A 21,803-nucleotide genomic window follows, 5' to 3' on the forward strand; every position below is an offset into this window, starting at 1 on the left:
TTCTCAAACTTTAGTCTGAGACTGACCAGCCTGTGTTCCCTCGTTCTCTCTCCGTCAGACCAGCACCTGATCCTCGGGGCCGAGGAAGGGATCTACACCCTGAACCTGAGCGGCTCAGAGGCCACGATGGAGCTGGTAGGATGTCCGCCTCACTAATAAACAGAGCTGCATCCATGTTTTACAATCTCTGAAGTGAGCCCCATAATTACTCTGGCAAAAGAGGACCAGGTTTAGTTATTGGTGTTATTGTGACCAAACTTTTGTTAATCAAGTATGAAACTTAAAGGAGCAGTCTGAAGGATCTAGTGAGGTTGCAGTTTGCAACAGGTTCTGGTGGCTGCTCCCGCTCCACATGTATATAAGGCCCTCATTCTAAGCTAAGAAAAACATTCTTAGTTTCAGGTGATTATATGAACACATACTTGTGAATATTATATTAAATTTCTGCCCATAAATCCCCTGAATCCTACACACTTGTTCCTTCAAGTCGACATGTTTTACTGCACTACATTTGTCTCACAGCTTTAGTCACTTTTCAGGTTTTCAACCCCTTGCTGTCCAGTGGCAACCTCGTATCTCCAGATGTTTTTGATGTGGAATGATGAAGTGTTCCTTTACGTGTTGAGAAAATAATCCTACTGGCAATAAGGAAGCAGTGACTGAATGTATTTCTTCTTTCCCTCTTCCAGTTGTATCCAGGGAAGTGTACCTGGGTCTACACCATTAATAACGTGCTCATGTCTGTATCAGGTAAATGAAAAGCTGAAGGAACGTTTTGCTAACAAAGCAGCGGACATGTTTTAATAAACAGCATTTATTTTTGTGGTAACTCTTATTAAAGCTTCTGCAAACTGACTTAGCAACAGTAGCTACCTTAAAAAAACAACTCACTTTAATAACTCTTTAAATGTTTCCCTCTCTCTCTGTCTACCTTAATGTGTTGGCTGTAATGCTTTTATTGTTTCACAATCTAACAGAAATTATTTCTTTTGTTGAGTTAAACATCAACGTTCAAAGCCAGAATCACATTTTTTTCACAGCACGAGTGAACAAAGAGGAAAGTGGTCAAAGTCGGAATGAAAATATGAATATTCCATTAGTTATTATCTTATTCCTTTGTCCATCATGTTATTCAGACAGCAGTCGAGGCACCTAATGCACATACAGGCGCTGTTTAAACTGGCGGGTTCAGTGGTTAGCATCTGTGGACATTTGCATGTACTTAAAGTATACTTGCATGTATTTAAAGTACATTTGCATGTATGTAAAAGTACATTTGCATGTATTTTAAGGCACAATTGCATGTATTTAAAGGTACATTATGTAGTCACATCAGCGTTTGCTGTTTGTAAACACTGCATGTAAAATTCACCCCTCCTCTTAAGGCTCAACGAGCGAGCTACTGGATGGAGTGAGTGAATTAGTTTTGCATGTCAGTGTTTGTCTAGTTTTGTGTTCACCTTGTGATAAAATAAAACGTTCAAACTACGTGGGATTGTGTGTTTTCAGGTAAATCATCACAGCTTCACTCTCATTCACTGAAGGAGTTGTACGATCACGCTCGGAGAGACCAGAGGATGGTTTCCTTGCCGACCCACAGATTGTTACCAAGGTAACATGGGACTCTCTCTCTCTCTCTCATACATTTTGTCTTAAAAACACGTTTTAACTGTCATTTAAAAACAATCTTACACACATATATATTTTGTCTTTAGGAAATGTGCCGTGACGTGTAAAATACCTGATACCAAAGGCTGCAAGACCTGCGCAGTTGGTGAGACGCAAGACCGAACTATAACAACAAAACAATAATACGTAAACATGCCTGTGAACACAGAAGATTATTTTGAATAGACACCATGCATTTAATTAGAAATGAACACATCCGAAACAAACACGTCAGAAACTGCCGTTAGAGGGGTACACCGAGTCACAGTTTGAAGCGTAGTGTGGGTATTTCACGAGTTGGAAGTGAGAATGTGTTAAAGCTGATAAACAACGGTGGATAAACTTCTGGTACCAAACTTATGATCTGATTCTAGTGACTGTGGATATATGCGTGTGTAAAACTGTATTCTGTAGTAATGTACAATCGCCACCAGATGGCAGTGGCTACATCCAAAGTACTATGCAAGTCACTGACATTTTCAAATGATTTTGTGGGATTTCTGTCGACAGAAATGTTACAGGACATTTAATTTTAAAGGGTCACAGGAAGTGTGTTTGAATAAACAGCATAATGAAGAAATGAAAATTGAACAGGGGGAAAAGGAGCAGATCAGGGGAAAAATAGGCTTTGTACATAAATATGACCAAGTTTACATCAAACAGTGAATTAGAAAGTCCTGTCTCTAATTAAAGCCTGCTTCAAAATAAATACCTGGTACCACCTGCAGTTAAATAACTGAGGATTTTGAACCTAACTATAACCAGTAAATGAGGCAGATGCCCGTACAGCGGACGGTGTTGCTTGGTCTCAGAGAGAGAACCAACTGAAACGTGTCTCCTGCAGCAGGTAACATGCAACGGGGCTGTGTGTTCCTGTGTTGTGGTCTGGAGTCCTGCGTTGTGCTGCTGCAGTGGTACGAGCCCATGCACAAGTTTATGCTCATTAAGGTAAGTGTACAAAACATTATTTAAGACATGTGTGTCAGGAAGCTTTTTTCACTCAGTGCTGGAAAGTAACTAAGTACATTTACTGAAGTACATTTGAGGTATTTGTACATACGGTATTTCTGTTTAATGCAACCTTATACTTCTTCTCCACTATATCTAAATATTGTAGTTTTTACTTTACTACATGTATCTGACAGCTTTAGTTACTTTCCATATTAAGATTTTACAAACCAAACGTGATCTTTAAAAAAAAAAAAAGATTCTTTGTTACAGATTTAACTACCAAAAGTACATGAAGTTGTTCAAACCACCAACACCAACAATAAAGTACCAATTATGAATGCATATTATATATAAAAGTATATTTTCAAGCTTATTCTTTTGGACTTTTAGTTGCAATGGAGTATTTTAATAACATGATATTGCCACTTTTACTAAAGTAAATGATATGAATACTTCCACTGAGCTCACTAGTTTTTATATAATAGGCTAGTAAGATGTTTTGATAATAGTTTGTTCATGTTCTGACAAAAACAGATTTCCTACGAAGAAAAATGCAAGGGAACATCACAATCTCATCCTTAGCTTTTCCTTAGATGCATCGTGGGATGCCACAAGCTTATCGTTGTCTTTCAGTTTTTACTATTTTTATTGTGCTGTTAACACTGACAGCAGCTAATAAAATGACTGCTGGTGGGGAAATAAAGCATTTTATGAACACTATTAAATGTAAGAGTTAGCTTTAGACCTTTTGATCATAAACATTTGATGGTGTTGAGAACCAGCCCTCAGTTAAACTCCACGCTGCGGCTAAAAGATTGCAGGTTTAAGAGCCCTCGAACGAAAACACTTAACCTCTGCTTTGCTTGCTGCCTCATGAAAAATCACCCAACGATCTTTAAAAGGAGATTAAACTCTTGGCTTTCATGCTTGCAGCATTTCGACTTCCCCCTGCCCAACCCTCTGCGGGTGTTCGAGATGGTGACGGTGCCCCAGCAGGAGTACCCGCTGGTGTGTATCGGTGTCCGTCGGGGGTCCGACCCCAACACGCCCGTCATTGTGGAATACATCAACCTCAACTCCAACACATCCTGGTTCACCAACTCTGGCCTGGGTACGTTGATTCTGCATTATGACAGCCATTATAAAGACTTAGAGAAGGTACTTACTACTGAAACATGATCCCAATCCTCTGCATTCAACGTCTCTCTCTCTTTTTACCTCCAGATGTTGGCTGTAAGGCCTTTATTCTTTCATAGTCCAGCAACAGATTGTAGTTTCAGTTATGAAACGTGGTCAGTTCTGTTGTCTGTTCCTTTATTTATCATGTTAATATACCTTCATCCATCATATTATTCAAGGTTTTTGATAGACAACACCGTGATCTGAATTTCATGTTGCTGTCCCTGGTGTCTGTGTTTGATCTTTATTCCATATTTTGGATCCCTATTAACTTCCATAAAGTGGTCACCATTCTTCCTCAGTTTTCTGTGTATAATTCTGTGTTTAAAGTCACACAGCATCAACAGAACAAGCCAACTTAATTAATCAGGAATTAACTGAAATACAATGGAAACAAAAACAACTGTCACAAATACTACTAATAATACTACTAATAATACTACTACTAATAATAACTGTGTGTGTGTTCTTCCAGAGAGACCTTGCCCAGATGTAGTTCAAGTTAACCAGTTAAATAGCAGCTCACTGCTCGTCCTCATAGAAAGTAAGTTATTCCTTTTAAGTCATTAATATTAAAGGACTCACGTTTCCACAATATTTTTCACAACAACACATATGTCTGTATGCATCTATGACATCATGGTATTATTGCATCTATTGTGGTGTAATGGGTTGAATTTCTGCAGCAGCTTCTTGTAACTTTATATTTTAGATAGCATGTTTTTTAAAACCTGTTTGTATGAGTATTGTTCGGGAGCGTGAGATCTAAGATTTTCACTGCCAACATCTGTAACCGTTGTGTATATGACAGTAAATAACTTGAAGCTCGTACAAATAATTACCAAAAATGCAAGACTTCAATAAGCTCTAGATTGTGGAAAATACCAGAAGATAGTATAGTTTTGATGCTATTTATTCTATGATAATTGTATGTTGTGATTTGGACAGGAAGGTAAAACGGGCAGATTAGGGGTTTTGTTTGGGACTATGATGTGGAGTCCATCCTGAATAGTACTTCCACTACCACAGCCCCCTTCAGCTCTGCATCATTGTGATGACAGGATCTTTAACTCTAGGTGATGTTCACTCTGGTTCTGCTGCTTCTCTCTGTCGTTGTCCAACACTAAGCCTCTCTCCTCCACAGAGTCGGTGCATGTAGTCGGTCTGGAGGGGGAGTTGAAGAGCAGCAGACCTCATGAGACCACCTTCTCTCATGATGTTGAGTCTATAGGTGAGAACATCCAGGGGGACACTAGCAGTAACTACATTTACTCAAGTACTGTACTTAAGTACAAATGTGAGGTACTTCCATGTCATGCTTTTCCCCTTCTTCTCCGCCACGACTTCTCCGAGGTAAATCTTGTATCTCCAGATGTGTTGTTGAGTATGGTTGATAAGGATGAAGTGTTCTTGTATGTGTTAACTGTTTAAAAAGCCTCTCATCAGCTGGAAAATGCATCGTCACAAAGCTGAAACAGTTTCTCTTTTTAGAGATACGTGGTTCTCACAGGACAGCGGCGCTAAAAACAGATGATGATCTTATATAACATGATGCATTGCCAACAGGATATAAAGGAGTTAGAATATATATATATTAATTAATGCAGCAGTAATATTAATCCAGAAACATCATCTATAATAGTAAAACACTGACTGCACTATGAGTACTTATATTTTAAGTCCATGCAGCTGATACATACTACTAATAATATAAATAGTACTTTCACTTAAGTGAAGAATCAGAATACTCCTTCCATGGCTGCGGACCAGTGATGGTTAGTACTGTAGATGATTAAATGTGTCTGTCTCCGTCCCTACAGTGTATTTTGAGGACACGCTGCTGGGAGTGTGGCGTCACGGCTGGCTGAGGAGAGGACCAGGTTTCACCGAGGTGCTGGAGGAAACCACCGACCCCAGGAAGATCTACCGACTGGTGCAGTCAGACCGGTACTACATGTCTTCACTGCCGTGGTGTTCATGTTCGAAATTCAGGAAATATAAAGCACTTGACTCCGTTTTTAGAATACAACAAGAAAGTACAGTCATGCTAGCAGCTCTGTGCTGCTTGACATTACACACTGCATGCTAAATGCTAACATATTGAGCAGGTACAATGTTTACTGTGTTCACAATCATCGTTTAGCATTCATTGCAGTGGTGGAATGCAACTAAATACGTTTACCCAAATACATAAGTACTATTTTGAGATACTTCCGTTTGATACCACTTTATACTTGTACTCCACTATATATTAGAGCAAATGTTATGACTCTTGTTTTACTTTAATTTGTTTAACCCAGTTCCTTTGCCGTTTTAGATTATTAATACAATCAACTAATAAACTGTGTTATTAAATATTAAAAAAATAAGCTCCAGCAGAAATGATGAACAGATCACTGCATCACTAGTTCTAATTCACTAATTGTATATATTCAAAAAATTGAATAATTGGCTATTCTGCATAATAAGTACTTTTGGTACTTCAAGTATATTCTGATGCTGCTACCTTTACTGGAGTATGAATGCAGGACTTTTGCTTGTTACTTATATAGACCTTTGCATTGCTTGTGGAAAAATAGGCCAATGATTACATTGTAGTAAAATATCTGAATGCTGGGTTTGAAAAAGTCATGAGTTTTTCAGCTATTCTGTCACAACGTTTTGAACAAATTAAATGTTTTACCTGATGTTAGGAAAAGTTTGAGGCTCATCAAAGTCAATAGCGTTCATCCTCTGAGAACCATGAATATTTGTACATAATTTCATGGACTTCCATCAGTTAGTAGTTGAGCTATTTCAGTCTGGACAGACGCAGACACATTAAACACATTAAACTCCACTGCAGCCATGCTCAACATCCTCTGACCTCTCTGACCTTCTCACTGCAGGATGGTTGTCTTGGAGACGCGTCAGATTGAGGACCAGTCGGGGCTGTCCAACCTTTACGTCCTGGAAATTGCTGAGAACTACGTCATGCTGCCCTGACTCTCCTGCCTACTAGCATAGTGCATCATGGGCTTTCATCTGTCATCGTTAAGTCTGGCGGGCATGGATGCTGCCGTATTTTATTTTCTTGTGGCAGGAGAGGAGATGTCAGAAGGACAGAGGATTGTTGTGTTTTATCCTCCAATCTGGCGTAGTTTTCTCTTATTTATGCTGATTTCAACCTGTGAGATCCAGAATGATGTCCAGAATCCAGACAGCTGAGAACAGCCCGGTCTCCTAAAAATTACGTTAATCACAACAAAACTGGATTTTGAATTACTTTTCCAGGGAAACGTATTTTGACTCTCGATGTATCATAAATTAGTTTCAAACAAAAGTAGATTTGTTGCCTCAACATAACCAGGTGCTTTTGTTCGGTTTTTGTTCCGTTTCAAGATACACCAGGATGTTTTTCTCTCAACCTAATTATGTCGATTTGAAGTATTTAAAAAAAAAAAACATTTCTATTCACCACGTGTTTCTAACTTCTAATAACTCTGACTGAATGTGTTTCCCTGCAAAGGTAAAAGAGAGTGCGGTTTAGTTGCGTGGGCACGATATTCAGCAGGAGACAGGGTTGCTGAGAAACCCCGAAATGAACAGTGAAGTTGGGATCCTCCTCTAACACTAAAGAGGAGCATCTACTTCCTCCTGCAGGGACTGAAACATGCCACGGCTTCCAGAAGAAGACGCGTATGAGCATGAAGGGCTGGATGGACTTGTGCTGTGTAGTTTGTATGTCAGTGTTCAAGATGCACACTCACTGCCGTTAATAAAGTTAATTTACACAAGACGAGGTGAACTGTACTGATCTTAGAGCGGAAACGGTTCACGGTGAACGCTACACCCATTGTGTTTGTGTTGTATTTGTCTGTTAGCTGTTAATGAAGTGAATAGTCCTACTTTTATAGAAAGATCACAGTCTTTGGTACCATAGAAATTACGTTTTACTTTTTAATAACAGGCACACACTACCGTTGAAAAGTTTGTACTCGGCTGTTATATCAATGTTTTTCTCCTTTCCTTCAATAACAACCATTTTAACAGACAAAAAGAGAATAATGCAGACACCACGCGTGTTATCCATCAATCCACCATGTACCCCTTATCCTGTATTCAGGGTCGCAGGGCCACGTGTGTTATTTAAATTTTAAATAGTTTTGGCATTCAAACTTCCATTTACTTCACGTCCCCACATTGTTACATGACAAGAGAGAACACTGTTGAACTTAATTTTCAGTCCAGAAAAGCGCCGGTGACCTTCGATCAAGAGGTTTTAACTGTCCCAGTATGTTCCGTTGATATATTATTACAGTGCTAACCTGTGAGGTTTGAAGAGAGCTCCTCTTCAAACCTCACAGGTTCGCACTAAAGGTATGGGATCAGAGGGATTTATGTCTCTTGCTGCTGTCGGGTGTTTTAAACATTGTACAGCATTTGGTTCTCAGTGTGGATAATTATATATCATCCATTTGTTAACCTGGAAGCATGAAAGCATCCAGACATGTAGAGTCGTCCTCTCAGACGCCCGAGGACTCCCTGCTCCCAGAGTGAGGACTGGCCCCCCATGAACGCAGTTAACTCAAATATCTGTGGGGGTCTCTGAAAAAAATACAGCAGCAATAATATTTTAATTACAAATGAAGCTATTTTCCCTTCCACATACATAGTAATATCGACGTTAAAGATAAATAGCGTGACATGACAAGTAATAAGAGTAGCCTAAGTGTCACACGTAGCCGTTACTAAAGGTGCACCTATTTAATTATAGCCTATATTTACTTGCACATCAATATTTTTTATTTATTTATTTTTTGGAGACCCCCACAGAGATTAAATCATAACTCGAACCCTGCTGAAGTCTCAGTGAAATTATGTTGGATGCTCTCGTTAATATTCACCTCACCATATCTGACCGCTAAAACTCAGGTGAGGAGGTGTAAGAATACAGGCACACTTCCACTCTTCAAGGCCCTTTTGAAATGAACATAAAAAATGTACTGTATCCACCTCCAATCCAATACACTTTATTTACATAGCATAAATCTAACAAACACAATATTTTCCAAAGTGCTGTACAACAAGATAAAACACAATAAATAGACACAATAGAAGTACAATAAAAAGATGAAAGTAAAAAATAATAATGAATAAAATGTACTGCCCGCACAAGATACAAAAATCATAAAACCAACACCCTACATGGTGTCAGAAGCCAAAGAAAAGATGTTCGTCTTGAAATAATAATAATAATAATAATAATAATAATAATAATAAAATAATAATAATAAAAATAAAATAATAATAAAAATAAAGATAATAATAATAATAATAAAAATAATTATAATTATAATAATAAAGATAATAATAATAAAGATAATAATAATACAAATTAAATAATAATAATAAAGATAATAATAATAAAAATAATTATAATAAAAATAGTAATAATAATAATAAAAATGTAATAATAATAATAAAGATAATAATTATTATTATTATATTAATTATAATAATTATAATATTTTCCTCTGACATGTACAGGTCAGAGGTATATAGCACTGGCATATTTTGATTAAAATAATAAAAAAAAATTGTGTGTGTGTGTGTGTGTGTGTGTGCGTGCATGCGTGTGTGTCTCCGTGGTCCTGAGAGGATCCAGATCCGTGGATGGATCTGGATCACGTCAGCCATGGGTGGTGCTGAAGGGTCTCCAGGGTCGGTCGGTCCTCTGACCTCTTGAGCAGACAGCTCAGTACGAAATCCTGGCAGTCTGGACGGACAAACAGAAATCATTTCACTTTTGTCCTGACGAAGGCCAGTTTGGCTGAAACGCGTTGACTCGCTTTTAATAGATTAGCCATGTACCAATAAAGGCATTTTAATTGGTCGTACCCTCACGAGTGCCTCGGTTTTCTGTCTGCAACCCACCCTTTATGGATCTCCCCAACTGAAGAGCACCTGAGGGATACACTTTTCTGCAACACCCAAGAAGCACTCCATGCACTGCGTTCCTGTCTAAACAGAAATCATGTTTGAATACAAACCCTGGACTCTGTGTGTGTGCTTGATTCTCCTGCATGTGTGTGTCTATGTCTTACCAAAGGAAAGCCCGACAGAGACGTCAGGGTCTTCAAAGGCGATCTGGTGGCGGCGGCTGAAGGGGAAACTTCTATGCAGCATCACAAACAGCACGACACCGACCTGCCACACAGTAGTGGGTTCGGCCCTGTAGCGGCGTCGCAGTAACCACTCAGGGCTGAAATAGTCAAAGGTTCCTACCAGACACACGGAGACAACGGTTACTGGTGAGGAACAGAGACAGCAAAGATGCTGGGTTGTTTCAGAGGACAGGAGCAGAAGAAAGACAGCCTACCTTGTGGTGTCATGTACTCGCCCTCCATCAGAAATGTGCCACAGCCGAAGTCAATGAGCCTGACACAAGGGACATCAGAGCCGGTCTCCATTAGGATGTTCTCCAGCTTGATGTCCCTGTGGAACACACCTCTGGCGTGGACCTCTGTGAGGGCATCGCCCTCAGTTGGGTGACGAGCTTCGCCTGGGTCGTAGCGACGGTGGAGAGATCCAGGAGGATTTTGTCTCTCCCCTTGATGTCGGCCATCAGGCCAGAGACGCTCTCCCTCAGTTTTGAGAGGGTGGGGAGACAGCCAGGACTTGCACACCGCCATCATACCTGCAGCCGTCACCCCGGAACAAAGTACCACAGCGTATACATTTCAAAGATGAACAAAGGTTTTACTCCACAGTCCAAATATGGTCACTTCCTTCACTGGTTGCAAAAGAAAACCAAGATGGCGACAGGTCAAAATGCCAACTCGAAGCTTCAAATCTGTCGTCCCAGACCATGGGAATGAACCAATCATATAACTTAAATTACACCAATGTTTATATTTTTCAGGTTTGTGAGTTGACCCCGGAGGCATTTTAAATTGTTTCAATCTGGAGATACGTGGTTTTACCTGTTACTGAAGCTGTTACATAAATGTAGCAGCAAAAAGTAAAACATTTACCTCCGAGGTGTATTAGAGTAGTAACATAGAGTGGCATTACATTGAAATACCCAAGTAAAGTACAAGTAGTTACACCCCAGCACAGCACCAGAATGTTGTTTTCCTTATACACCATATATCTTAGACGTGGTCCTGTTGGGTGTCATGGGGGTTAAATGTGGGATAAATGAAGCTCCCTGTCCGGGCCGGATGGCCTCTCTTTGCCCCCGACAGTGGGGGGGAGGGGGCGCAGTGCCAGGCCGGGCCAGCGGCAGCAGCAGTCGACGCATCATCGCACGTATGACGCACAGTGGATGAACGGAGGCAGAGGAGGATGCTTACACCGGCTCAGAAGGGCTTTCTCTCGGGCTTTATTTACCAGGTAGCGGCGGGATGGTCTCCGCTACTGGTGTAAAATGCACCGGACCGGACCGGGCGTGCTGGTCGGCCTAGCTGATCTCGGCTCGGCGTCGCCTCTCCCGTTTTTATTCTAGCAGGCTACTTTTTATTGTAGCGAGATTATTTCCAGGTCAAAATCTCAGTTTCCTGTGCGGTTTGTTTGTACTGAAAATGGCCGGAGATGGCGGCGCACTGAAGGATATCAATGAGATTAAATCCCAGTTCCGGACCAGAGAGGGTTTCTACAAGCTGCTCACCCTCTCGGACTCGCAGCAGCGGGGCGGGCTGCCGCGGGGTCCGTCCGCCGGAGCGACGCTGGGCCCCGGGGCTGGACCCGGTCCGATACCGGGCGGAGGGGTCGGGCTGCTGCAGGGGCCCGGGGCTGCCGTGGCGGCCGCCGCTGCCGCAGCCGCCGCCTCCTCTTCCAATGCCGCAGCCAACTCCTCCCCGGCGGGCTTCCTGCCGCCGGTCCGGGTCTCCATGGTAAAGCTGCAGCCCGAAGACCCGAGCGAGGAGTCGGAGCGGGTGTGCTTCAACATCGGCAGGGAGCTCTACTTCTACACGTACACCAACATCAAGAAGGTGAGCCCGCTGCTGGACGGTTAGCTTAGCACGCTAGCCTGCCCTGCTGTTTGGGTGCTGTTTGATGCTCGTATTTCATCGTGTTTTTAAAACGAGCCTGTTCGCACGCGCACATGAAAGCTGCATGTGTTACACAATGTGACGCGCGATGATTTGCGCGAGTAGACGGTGAATGGTGCATCACGTAGACGGAGGCAGCAGCAGCAGCACACTGGCAGGTAGTGGAGTATTTCCTGGAGTACTTTTACTTCAGTGAAAGATCTGAATACTTGTGCCGCTGGCCCTGAAGGCATCTCTGTTTGGAGTAAATCTCACTGTCTCCAGATCAGGGGCGCAACTACCTAGTGTCAGAGTGGTATGCAGCAACAATGCCCCCCCCCCCCCCCCCCCCAAAGAAATGTGCCGTACATCATCATGTATGGGCTTTAAATAATAATATATCAGTCACTGTAGGCCTACCATCAAAATAGATATATGGTAGCCTATATACATTATCCAATATTGGTAATGATTGCAGATTTGTTTGACCACAAAGTACCAGGCAATAAGGGTTAGGGGTTTAGAGTTGGGGTTTGTTAATTCAGTTTTTGATTTTTTTGCACAGGCTTATTGATATGGTGGTGGTAGGAGTGGAATCTTGGGGAGTCCAAGGGGCCTCAGTGGGTGTGTGGTGTGGTGGTGTGGTTGGTTAAGCTCTGCTCCCTGACCCCGGAGGCCAGGGTTCGATATCCAGGCAGAGCGCATCTGTAGGGACCAACTAAGCCCCCTTCAGGACCTCTGAATTTCTCTGGAACTTGTGAACCTTCACTGTATTCTGCTGTTCTGCTTGTGCATCACCGTTCTCTGTCCTTCTGCCTCGCCTGCAGGCCGTGGACCTCAGTAAGCCGATAGACAAGAGGATCTACAAAGGCACTCAGCCAACATGCCACGACTTCAACCAGTACTCCGCCACAGCGGAGAGCGTAGCGCTCATCGTGGGTTTCTCAGCCGGACAGGTCCAGTACCTGGACCCCATCAAGAAGGAAACCAGTAAACTCTTCAATGAGGAGGTATTGTGGAAGAGGTTGCATCTCTGAGTGTTGTTGTGATTAGTAAAGCCTGCTGCAACAGACACTTCGTCATCAAAGACATGGTCACGCATGTTGGTGATGGAAGCCATCCAAACGAGTTAGAAGCTTTAAACATTGAATTAAAACTGGCAACGGGTGTTTCAGTCCAACCAGTGACTGTGTTAACTGGTGACTCTCCGCTGAATGCGTCTGTCGTTGCTCGTAGTAACTTATATAAATGGCTGGATTAATAATAATTAGATAATAAACCCAGATAAATATGGATTTAAAATTGATGGAAGGCTTTCCATGAGAACACCTGCACGTTCTGCTGTCGTTTTTCAACAGCTGCCGTCACTACGAGCAACCGCTGACAATTTCAGTCACAACTTAAACCCAAACACTGGCAGTGTCTACGGCTACAAGCTACTCAACGTGTTGACTACCACTGGACTGCTTGCAGTAGCCATTTTTAAAACTCAATAAATCCCAACTCTGAGTCTATAACATGGTGTGTGACATGAGCACAGATACATGTATATGTGGCCACTTGCTAACGTTTTCTACCCATCACTGATAGCACACACACATCTGGAAAGTCAGTTTGTTGTATGTTGCATTCTTGATCTCTGCTGGTTAAGCCCTTGCATAGCTTGACGTGATCTTTCACTCCGCCAACCTGCCAAATTTAACGCACACGCTTTGTCATTATTGTTTACAAGCTGTCATATTTCACCTTGTATTGATTCCTCTGGCGTTGTTTGGATGCTGCGATGTGGCCATGGTGATTTCCACGTCTCCTTAACTGTTAAATGGGATTCTCTTTAATGGGATTTCCAATTAAATTTGGGCGATTGGGGGGTGCATGCAGGCAGACGTTGTGCTTGGGTGTCTCCTCAGTCTGATTGGCTCTGTGGTATCTGCTTTGAATGTATTCCCTTCCTCCTCTGATCCCTCTGGTATACTCCCTCGGTTGGTTTCAGTTATTTTTCTCAAAAGTTTATATTTAGTTTATTTACTCACAAAATACACAATAATATCAAATTATGTAATATGTATTATGTAATATCTTCATTTTTTTCTCTTCCATCGTTCTTTCTTTCATATTTTTCTCCAAATCCCTCTGCCTTCTCCACTCCCTCACCTTTCCTCCTTCCTGTTTTCCAGAGGTTGATAGACAAATCCAAGGTGACGTGTCTAAAATGGCTGCCCAAGTCTGAGAACCTGTTCCTGGCCTCTCATGCCAGCGGCCACCTCTACCTCTACAACGTGGACCACCCGTGTGGCACCACCGCCCCACAGTACTCTCTGCTGCGGCAGGGGGAAGGCTTCGCCGTCTACGCCTGCAAAACCAAGACGCCGCGCAACCCGTTGTTACGATGGGCCGTGGGCGATGGAGGCCTCAACGAGTTCGCTTTCTCCCCGGATGGCGTACACGTGGCGTGCGTGGGCCAGGACGGCTGCCTGCGCGTCTTCCACTTTGACTCGATGGAGCTGCAGGGGGTGATGAAGAGCTACTTTGGCGGGCTGCTGTGCGTGTCGTGGAGCCCTGATGGGAAATATCTCGCCACAGGCGGAGAGGATGACCTCGTTACTGTGTGGTCGTTCGCAGAGAGCCGTGTGGTTGCAAGAGGTCACGGCCACAAGTCCTGGGTCAATGTGGTGGCGTTTGACCCCTTCACAACCTCCCTGGAAGATGAGGAGCCTATGGAGCTTAGCGGCAGCGAGGAGGACCTCCACCAGGGAGCCCAGAATAACTCCATGCATTTCGGCCGTGTCCGAACGAGCAGCACGTTGTCGCGTCTTTCCCGGCACAGCTCCAAAGGTGGTGGTTCGGCATCAGTCACGTACCGGTTCGGCTCGGTGGGGCAGGACACCCAGTTCTGTCTGTGGGACTTGACGGATGACGTGTTGTACCCACGCCTGCCGCTCTCCCGCGCCTTTACTAACACTTTTGGACCCTCGTTGTCCAACTCTGGCAGCGGTGGCGTCAACAGCACCTCAGTTGGGGGAGGAAGTGGAGCGGTTGAGGGGCACCATCATCCGCCTAACACTAACACCGGGACCACCAACCCACCAACGCTCCCCTTACCGCTTCCTCGCTCCCTTTCCCGCTCCAACTCTCTTCCCCACCCTGCCGTGGCTAACGCCTCCAAGGGCCCGGGTGCCTCAGAGGGCAGCGGCGGAGGTGGCGGTGGCGGAGGGAGCAGCGTCGTCGGAAACAGCACCCCGTTCAGCATAGGCCGCTTCGCCACGCTGTCGCTCCAGGAGCGCAAGTCGGACAAGTCGGGTTGCAGCAGTGGGGTGGAGAAGGAGCACAAGAGGTACCACAGTCTGGGCAACATCAGCAAAAGCAACGATAAGATCAACGTGGCGCCGAGAAGCAACCGGCTGGACGCGGCCAAGGTCCTGGGCACCACGCTGTGCCCGCGCATGTACGAGGTGCCGCTGCTGGAGCCGCTGGTGTGCAAGAAGATTGCACATGAGAGGCTGACCGTACTGGTCTTCATGGACGACTGCATCATCACAGCCTGCCAAGAGGGGCTCATCTGCACCTGGGCACGGCCGGGGAAGGCGGTGAGTCTTCATTTCACTCACGACAACTAACGATTATTATTCACTATAATTATTATTTTTCACGATTAAAGACTGACGGTGTTTTCAAACAGAAACAAGATCAAGACGACTAAAGATATATAGCAATATGTCCATTACTGTTTGAAGTGGGGGGTGATGGGTTCGAGTGAGTGAGTGAGTGAGTCCTTTTTGGATCCCCCTAGTACCGGTACTGTATCAGCATGAATAGAGGATGGCTTTGTTGACCGACTTAGGTCCCTCCCCGTCTAGACTCCCTGCGCCGCCACTGTCCTATTTTTGTGTCCTATTTTTGTTCACAATGTGATCAGTTATAAATTTGTTTTTAACTGTGTGTGAGAGTTGGCAGCCCTGTAATATTACAGAAGTTCATCAGTCCAGTGATATTCTGCTCACAAGTTGTTGTTTTTTCATTGCTAGTCAGTTATCAGTTTGTTTTGAGTGGATGTTTGAGGCTTTAGGATATGACTCAACAGTTGAAGATTGATCTTCCTGCACTTTTAAGTAGATGTTCTTGGTTGGATTTTCACTACTGTCTAACTCTCCTTCATGTTTTGTCTCTGTGATCAGAACTTGGCGGCACAGAACGGGAACTCTCCGAGCGGCACGGTGGTATAGCTGGAGGCGAAGCTTTGCACTCATCCCTCCCTCCCTCTCTCCCTCCCTCCCTACGACACATGAGGGGCAAACACAGCCAGAGGCCGTACCCTCCCTACCTACCTGCCATCCTACCATCCTTCCTACCATCCTACCTACCTACCTACCATCCTACCTACCTACCATTCCTACCTACCTACCTACCTTCCTTCCTACCTACCTACCTACCTACCTACCTACCTACCTACCTACCTACCTACCTACCTACCTACCTCCCTCCCTCCCTCCCTCCCTACCTACCTACCTACCTACCTTCCTTCCTACCTACCTACCATTCCTACCTACCTACCTACCTACCTTCCTTCCTACCTACCTACCTACCTACCTACCTACCTACCTACCTACCTACCTACCTACCTACCTACCTTACTACCTACCTTCCTTCCTACCTACCTACCTTCCTTCCTTCCTACCTACCTATCTACCATCCTACCTACCTTCCTACCTACCATCCTACCTACCTACCTACCATCCTACCTACCTACCTACCTACCATCCTACCTACCTACCATTCCTACCTACCTACCTACCTACCTTCCTTCCTACCTACCTACCTACCTACCTACCTACCTACCTACCTACCTACCTACCTACCTACCTACCTACCTACCTACCATCCTACCTACCTACCATTCCTACCTACCTACCTACCTACCTTCCTTCCTACCTACCTACCTACCTACCTACCTACCTACCTACCTACCTACCTACCTACCTACCTACCTTCCTTCCTACCTACCTACCTTCCTTCCTTCCTACCTACCTATCTACCTTCCTACCTACCATCCTACCTACCATCCTACCTACCTACCTACCGACCGCTGCAGTATTATACCACCAGTATACCCTCTGTACCCGCCACCTCCAAAACCCTAACCCTGCTGATTTCACCCTCACAGCGGCCATCTTGGTGGGAAACACTTCCTGAATCATTAAAATAACATCACTCCAACAGATTTACAGTCTTCAGATAGCAGTCTCGGGAACACCTAAACACAGATGCTAGCTAGCATATCAGCTTTTCAGCCCTTAAGTCTGCTTAGACGAGAGCTGTGTCCGAAATCACTCACTACTCACTATACTCACTATAGTGAGGTCTCCATGTTGTAGTGCTGTCTGAATGTATTGTGAGAATTAGTATACAAGGGGCAACTCGACAAAATAGCTTTCAATGTATATTTATTACAAAATATTATGTCTGTATTTATTATGAATGATCACCAGCCGCAGGTTTTAATTACGCTACAGCAGTGAAGTAATTTACTTTGTGGAGAAAGTGACCAGAGTCCGAAAGTTTTTTCATTTTGCCAAGGACTTCACTGTATAGTCATCTATATAGACCTCAACATAGTCCTCTATATAGTCCTCCACATAGCCCTCTATATATTCCTCCACATCGTCCTCCATGTAGTCCTCTATATAGTCCTCTGTCTAGAACCCTAAATAGTCCTCTACATAGTCTGGTAGCTAGCATGACATAACCAAATGTATGTGGACACCACTCTGGTCTGGGATGATTGTTTGGGTGAGGCCTCTTGGATTTAAAACTTTGATCCCCCTCAAAGGCAACAGTTATTTTGGTTGAAAGTTAGAATTTGCTGATGTTTTTGGCATTTTAGAGCCACAGATTCTTCTATTCACTAAGAAGAATCATGTGTTGATTAAACGGCCCCATCCTGAAAAATGTAGGTTGTTGTCAGTAGATAAAGTCGGTTTAACTCATAGTTGGGTTAGTTTCACCAGTTTCCACGCAGACGGACACAGCTACACTGTACTTCAGGGAGAGTTTCCCACCTCGGGCCACTGAGGAAGGTTTGCCCCGGACCTCTGCCTCCACCCCGCCCCTCTGTGATTGTCTGCAGAAATACTGCGTCAAACGAACACAGATCCTTTATCCTTCCTGTCCGCAGCCATGAAGCAACAAACGGTGAGCAGCGTCGCAGCCCGATCCCTCCCGTCTCCCCTTCATGCAAAAGACACCGCAAAAGCCACGGCCATTGTATTTAAGTTATTTATTTTATCACAGGACTGTGTAGTAATTTATAATGTAAATACTGAAAATACTCTATAAATACAAAAAGGACAAACGTATGGGAATATTGACTTGACGGCGACGAAGCAAAGAAAAATCAGAAGAATAATATATGAAGATGGTCTATTGTACATAGCAACCACAGTTGAAGAGAAAAAAATGAATGTCTGCTGTTTTAGGGAACTTGAAGATGATGATTTTTATTTAATGTGATGGAGTTTCTCCAGTTTGTCACTGAAAGCGAGCTGGCGGAAGCATTTGGGGTCCAGTGTGACCCAAGTGGAGCACAGAGAGGCTGCTAGCTGTCCGAGCTAACAGGCCTGAATAATGCTAACTTCCCTCAGCATCATGTGCACAAACGGCGTCTTAATAACGAGGAACGAACAAACACGAACTCTCTTGCACATTCCGAAACATCAAACGGCTCACACACACACTCACACACACACACACTGTCCCCCCATGGTGTAGCATCACATTTATCGTATCTTCATTCCTGTTGCACCTCAATTGCCTCCTGCGAGAATTTGCACGTCCAGTAAATCCACGCTTCCATCTGAGCAGCCTGATGAGTGATACGAGGTCTGATCCACTATGTCAACATCCAGATTTTTCCTCTCTGCAATTTTTATTCTGCTTATTGATTTCTGGTGCTTTTTGAATATTATTTTAGTAAACAACAATATGTTGGAAGCCAAAACCACCTATATTTTCAAGCAGATTTTGGCCTTACCCACCATCAACTTGCTGAAAGATATTTTGTGAACAAAAGGCAAAATGAAGGTGAAAAATGAATTAAGTTATGAGTTCCTTGACAAACATGACATTGTTTTGCTACTTTAGCTTTTTAACTGTAAGTCGGACTTGCTCACGTTAGCTGATCCAGTTTTAGAGTCATCGGCCTCTCTCTACACAGAACCAGGACCAGTTAATGCTGTTAGCATCGTTTTCAGCCATTCTGCAATTCGATGTAGAGAAGAAGATCCTGGTGAGAGAGCAACTTCCCAACATGTCCCAGTATGAATATGAGGAAACAGTACTGGGAGAAGCTGAGAAGCTGCTTTGAAATTGTGGGTCATAACGAGATTTTGTCCTAAACGTGATCAAGTTGGAAGCTCACAGAGCAGCAGGCCGGCAGTATTTTATACCTGTCTGAAAATACCTCCTATTAATAGCTAACTTTCAGCTCTGCAGGAGCCAAGGTTGTGCCCTTGTCGCAGCAGACGAACCACCAGGTTCCCTCGCAGCCCATGTACACTCATCTTTGTTGGCGTAGCAACCGCATGTCTGCTGCTGAGTATGTCTGGAATGGGCTTTCGGCTTTAAGGCTAAATTAATACCTCATCACGATGGAAAAACTAGACGTGTTAAACGAATAATTCACCACAGAATATCAACCTCCCAAATATGGAAGTTAATGTTGAATTCTTTTTTTTAAAGGTTGTGCAACTTAATTCAAGGCATTTTACAGTTAAATATTTGGGTGCAGCTATCGGTCCTGTTCACACTTTAAAGAGTAACTAAACCTCCAAACCACTTTAGCTTAAAACCAATGTATCTGGGTCTTAACTAAATTCAAAATTATTTGAATTCAACATATTGTGTTGTAAATATTCATAGTGAGTGCCCTCTACTGGTTGAAACCCAGCTATTGCAATTTAATTTTGCTATTAGCTGATCTCGAGGCAGATGACGTAAATGGAGGCAACTTTCGTCACCTACAAAAAAAACCCCGACTTTCTGCCGTGACATTACTGGCCTACCCTTCCAACTAGCATGTAAATTGCTAATGCTAATCACTAGCATACACATATCCCAGCCTTGCATGTAAACTGAAATTAATTTATATTGTACTGTGTTGCCATAACAGACATTTTACAGAACTGCTCACTTACCATAACCATAACAATAGACAGCATGCTACCGGTTAGCATTCGTGATAAGCAAGTGCTACATAAAAGGGTAACAGGTCATTTTAAAATGGTCTCGTCCGGCAATGTGTTAAAGTAACTAGACCAAGCCAAGCAGTTCACGTGGTGCTTTTTATGTTCTGCAACTGTAGCAGGAAAGTATGGTGGTTTTACCATGCTAGGTAGTTAACTAGCAATCCGATACTTGAGTAAAACACTTAAAACTATAATTCAGCTTCTAGAAGAAGAAAAAAACATGTAGGCACTTCAGGCAAAACTCCGGGGTTTAGTTACTCTTTATGATACATCAGTTGTTAAATACAGGTGTGAATGCTCACTGACTTATTGTCTCGGGCCTCATCGGCACGTGGTCAGGAATGCATTTGTTGTTGAATCATTTAATTTTGACATTTTTGATGCTCACAATGTTTGTGTCTGTGTGTGTGTGTGTGTGAGAATGCAAATGTGTTTCTGCTGCATTAAAGTCAGTATATTAACAGCCGGCATTACAGTCTTTTTATCACTTTCTCCTCTTCTTTGGCTCGAAAAAACAACTAAGTGTGTATGTTTTCACATGTTCATGCAGATGTTTAGACATAATGAGGATGTGTTGTATTTAAATAAAAGATATCCGATGATGTGAACATGGCCCTGGATTCATAGGAAGTCTTAGATCAGAGCGAGGTGAAGTCCCTTTTGATTGCATAACACACAAAGCACTTGAATTCTGCTGCACAAGGTGTTTTGTTGACTGAGGTGAGGTTGGAGGCTTGGATGTGTGGATTCCACAGTTTTAGAAAAGACTGAGGTGAAATACAGAAGACGACTTACTGAGGAGTTGATTGAAATATTTTATAATCGAGCACATTATGACCATCAGAAAATATCAGAAAGAAATATGAAGGTGGATCACTCAGCTGGAAAAAAAAAAAGACCAATTCATAAAGTTTAACTTGACAAATGTTAACAGGATGTTTTATGGTTTTGTTCTTTGTTAGCTGATTAATTAACTACCATCCTACAGGGAAAGACTTCATTTCCAAGACAATTAACTCGAACACTCACTGTTTCTAATCAATAAAAGACTGTGTTTAAAGTGCTTTCAGCTTCACATCCGAGGTTTATGTTGCTGTCTGGACTTAAAAAATGCTTCAGTCATTGAGCACTAATTAAGCCTAATATCTGATCAGCCAGATGAAGATCAAGAACATATAATTGTAACGGGAGTTGATCGTATTATTTAGGTTGTGGAAGCATTGGGAGACAGTCTTTCTCACCTCTACACACCGCTGAGTCCAGGCTTTCTATGAGTCGGTACACTGACAACATGAAACAGCTCAAACTCGTTACCAAGGGAACAAATATCATTCCATGTTCATTATAACGTGACTGAAATGAGACAATTTATTTCAGTTTTTTTCTTATTTCTCTGTGTTTGTGTGTGTGTGCATGTTTAAAATATGCATTCTCTATTATCACCATACAGTTATGCGCACACACACACACACACACACACGTTTTCACACACTTTACGTCTGTTCTGGTGGTAGAACGACGTCACTGTATCCAGTTTGTATATGGAGATCTGTTATTAAAACGTTCAACCTGAATGATCGCGTGTGTCCTGTAATATATTTCATCACATTATACTGGTTCAGTATATCATATATGCATGTAATAGTTTTACGCCGCTACATTTATCTGACAGCTTTAGTTACTTTACAGATCCATCCATCCATCCATTTTCTACCACTTATCCTGTATTCAGGGTCACGAGGCTGGAGCC

At 43.1% G+C, this 21,803-nt stretch overlaps 2 protein-coding genes across 3 annotated transcripts in view; both read left to right on the plus strand.

The window, feature by feature from the left end:
- map4k1 (mitogen-activated protein kinase kinase kinase kinase 1) overlaps positions 1 to 7,576 on the plus strand; it is a 32,551-nt gene extending 24,975 nt beyond the window's left edge. The window contains exons 23-32 of one of the 2 annotated variants that reach the window (XM_084019551.1): positions 59 to 135; positions 690 to 750; positions 1,510 to 1,612; positions 1,716 to 1,774; positions 2,516 to 2,616; positions 3,553 to 3,730; positions 4,274 to 4,342; positions 4,943 to 5,029; positions 5,619 to 5,745; positions 6,687 to 7,576. In XM_084019551.1, the coding sequence (XP_083875677.1) occupies positions 59 to 135; positions 690 to 750; positions 1,510 to 1,612; positions 1,716 to 1,774; positions 2,516 to 2,616; positions 3,553 to 3,730; positions 4,274 to 4,342; positions 4,943 to 5,029; positions 5,619 to 5,745; positions 6,687 to 6,783 (959 nt within the window). In that variant the 3' untranslated portion in view covers positions 6,784 to 7,576. Of the gene's footprint in view, positions 1 to 58; positions 136 to 689; positions 751 to 1,509; positions 1,613 to 1,715; positions 1,775 to 2,512; positions 2,617 to 3,552; positions 3,731 to 4,273; positions 4,343 to 4,942; positions 5,030 to 5,618; positions 5,746 to 6,686 lie in introns of both variants that reach the window. The other variant, XM_084019550.1, reaches the window with a different exon arrangement.
- A 3,516-nt stretch (positions 7,577 to 11,092) lies between these two features.
- On the plus strand, positions 11,093 to 21,116 carry LOC311019539 (WD repeat-containing protein 20). The gene is made up of 4 exons (XM_084019061.1): positions 11,093 to 11,774; positions 12,641 to 12,823; positions 13,991 to 15,400; positions 15,989 to 21,116. The coding sequence occupies exons 1-4, from the start codon at positions 11,364 to 11,366 to the stop codon at positions 16,034 to 16,036; spliced, it is 2,052 nt and encodes a 683-aa protein (XP_083875187.1). The 5' UTR covers positions 11,093 to 11,363; the 3' UTR covers positions 16,037 to 21,116.
- The last annotated feature ends 687 nt before the right edge of the window (positions 21,117 to 21,803 follow it).

This window comes from Eutrigla gurnardus (assembly GCF_963514095.1).
Source record: "Eutrigla gurnardus genome assembly, chromosome: 10".
NCBI classification, from domain to species: domain Eukaryota; kingdom Metazoa; phylum Chordata; class Actinopteri; order Perciformes; family Triglidae; genus Eutrigla; species Eutrigla gurnardus.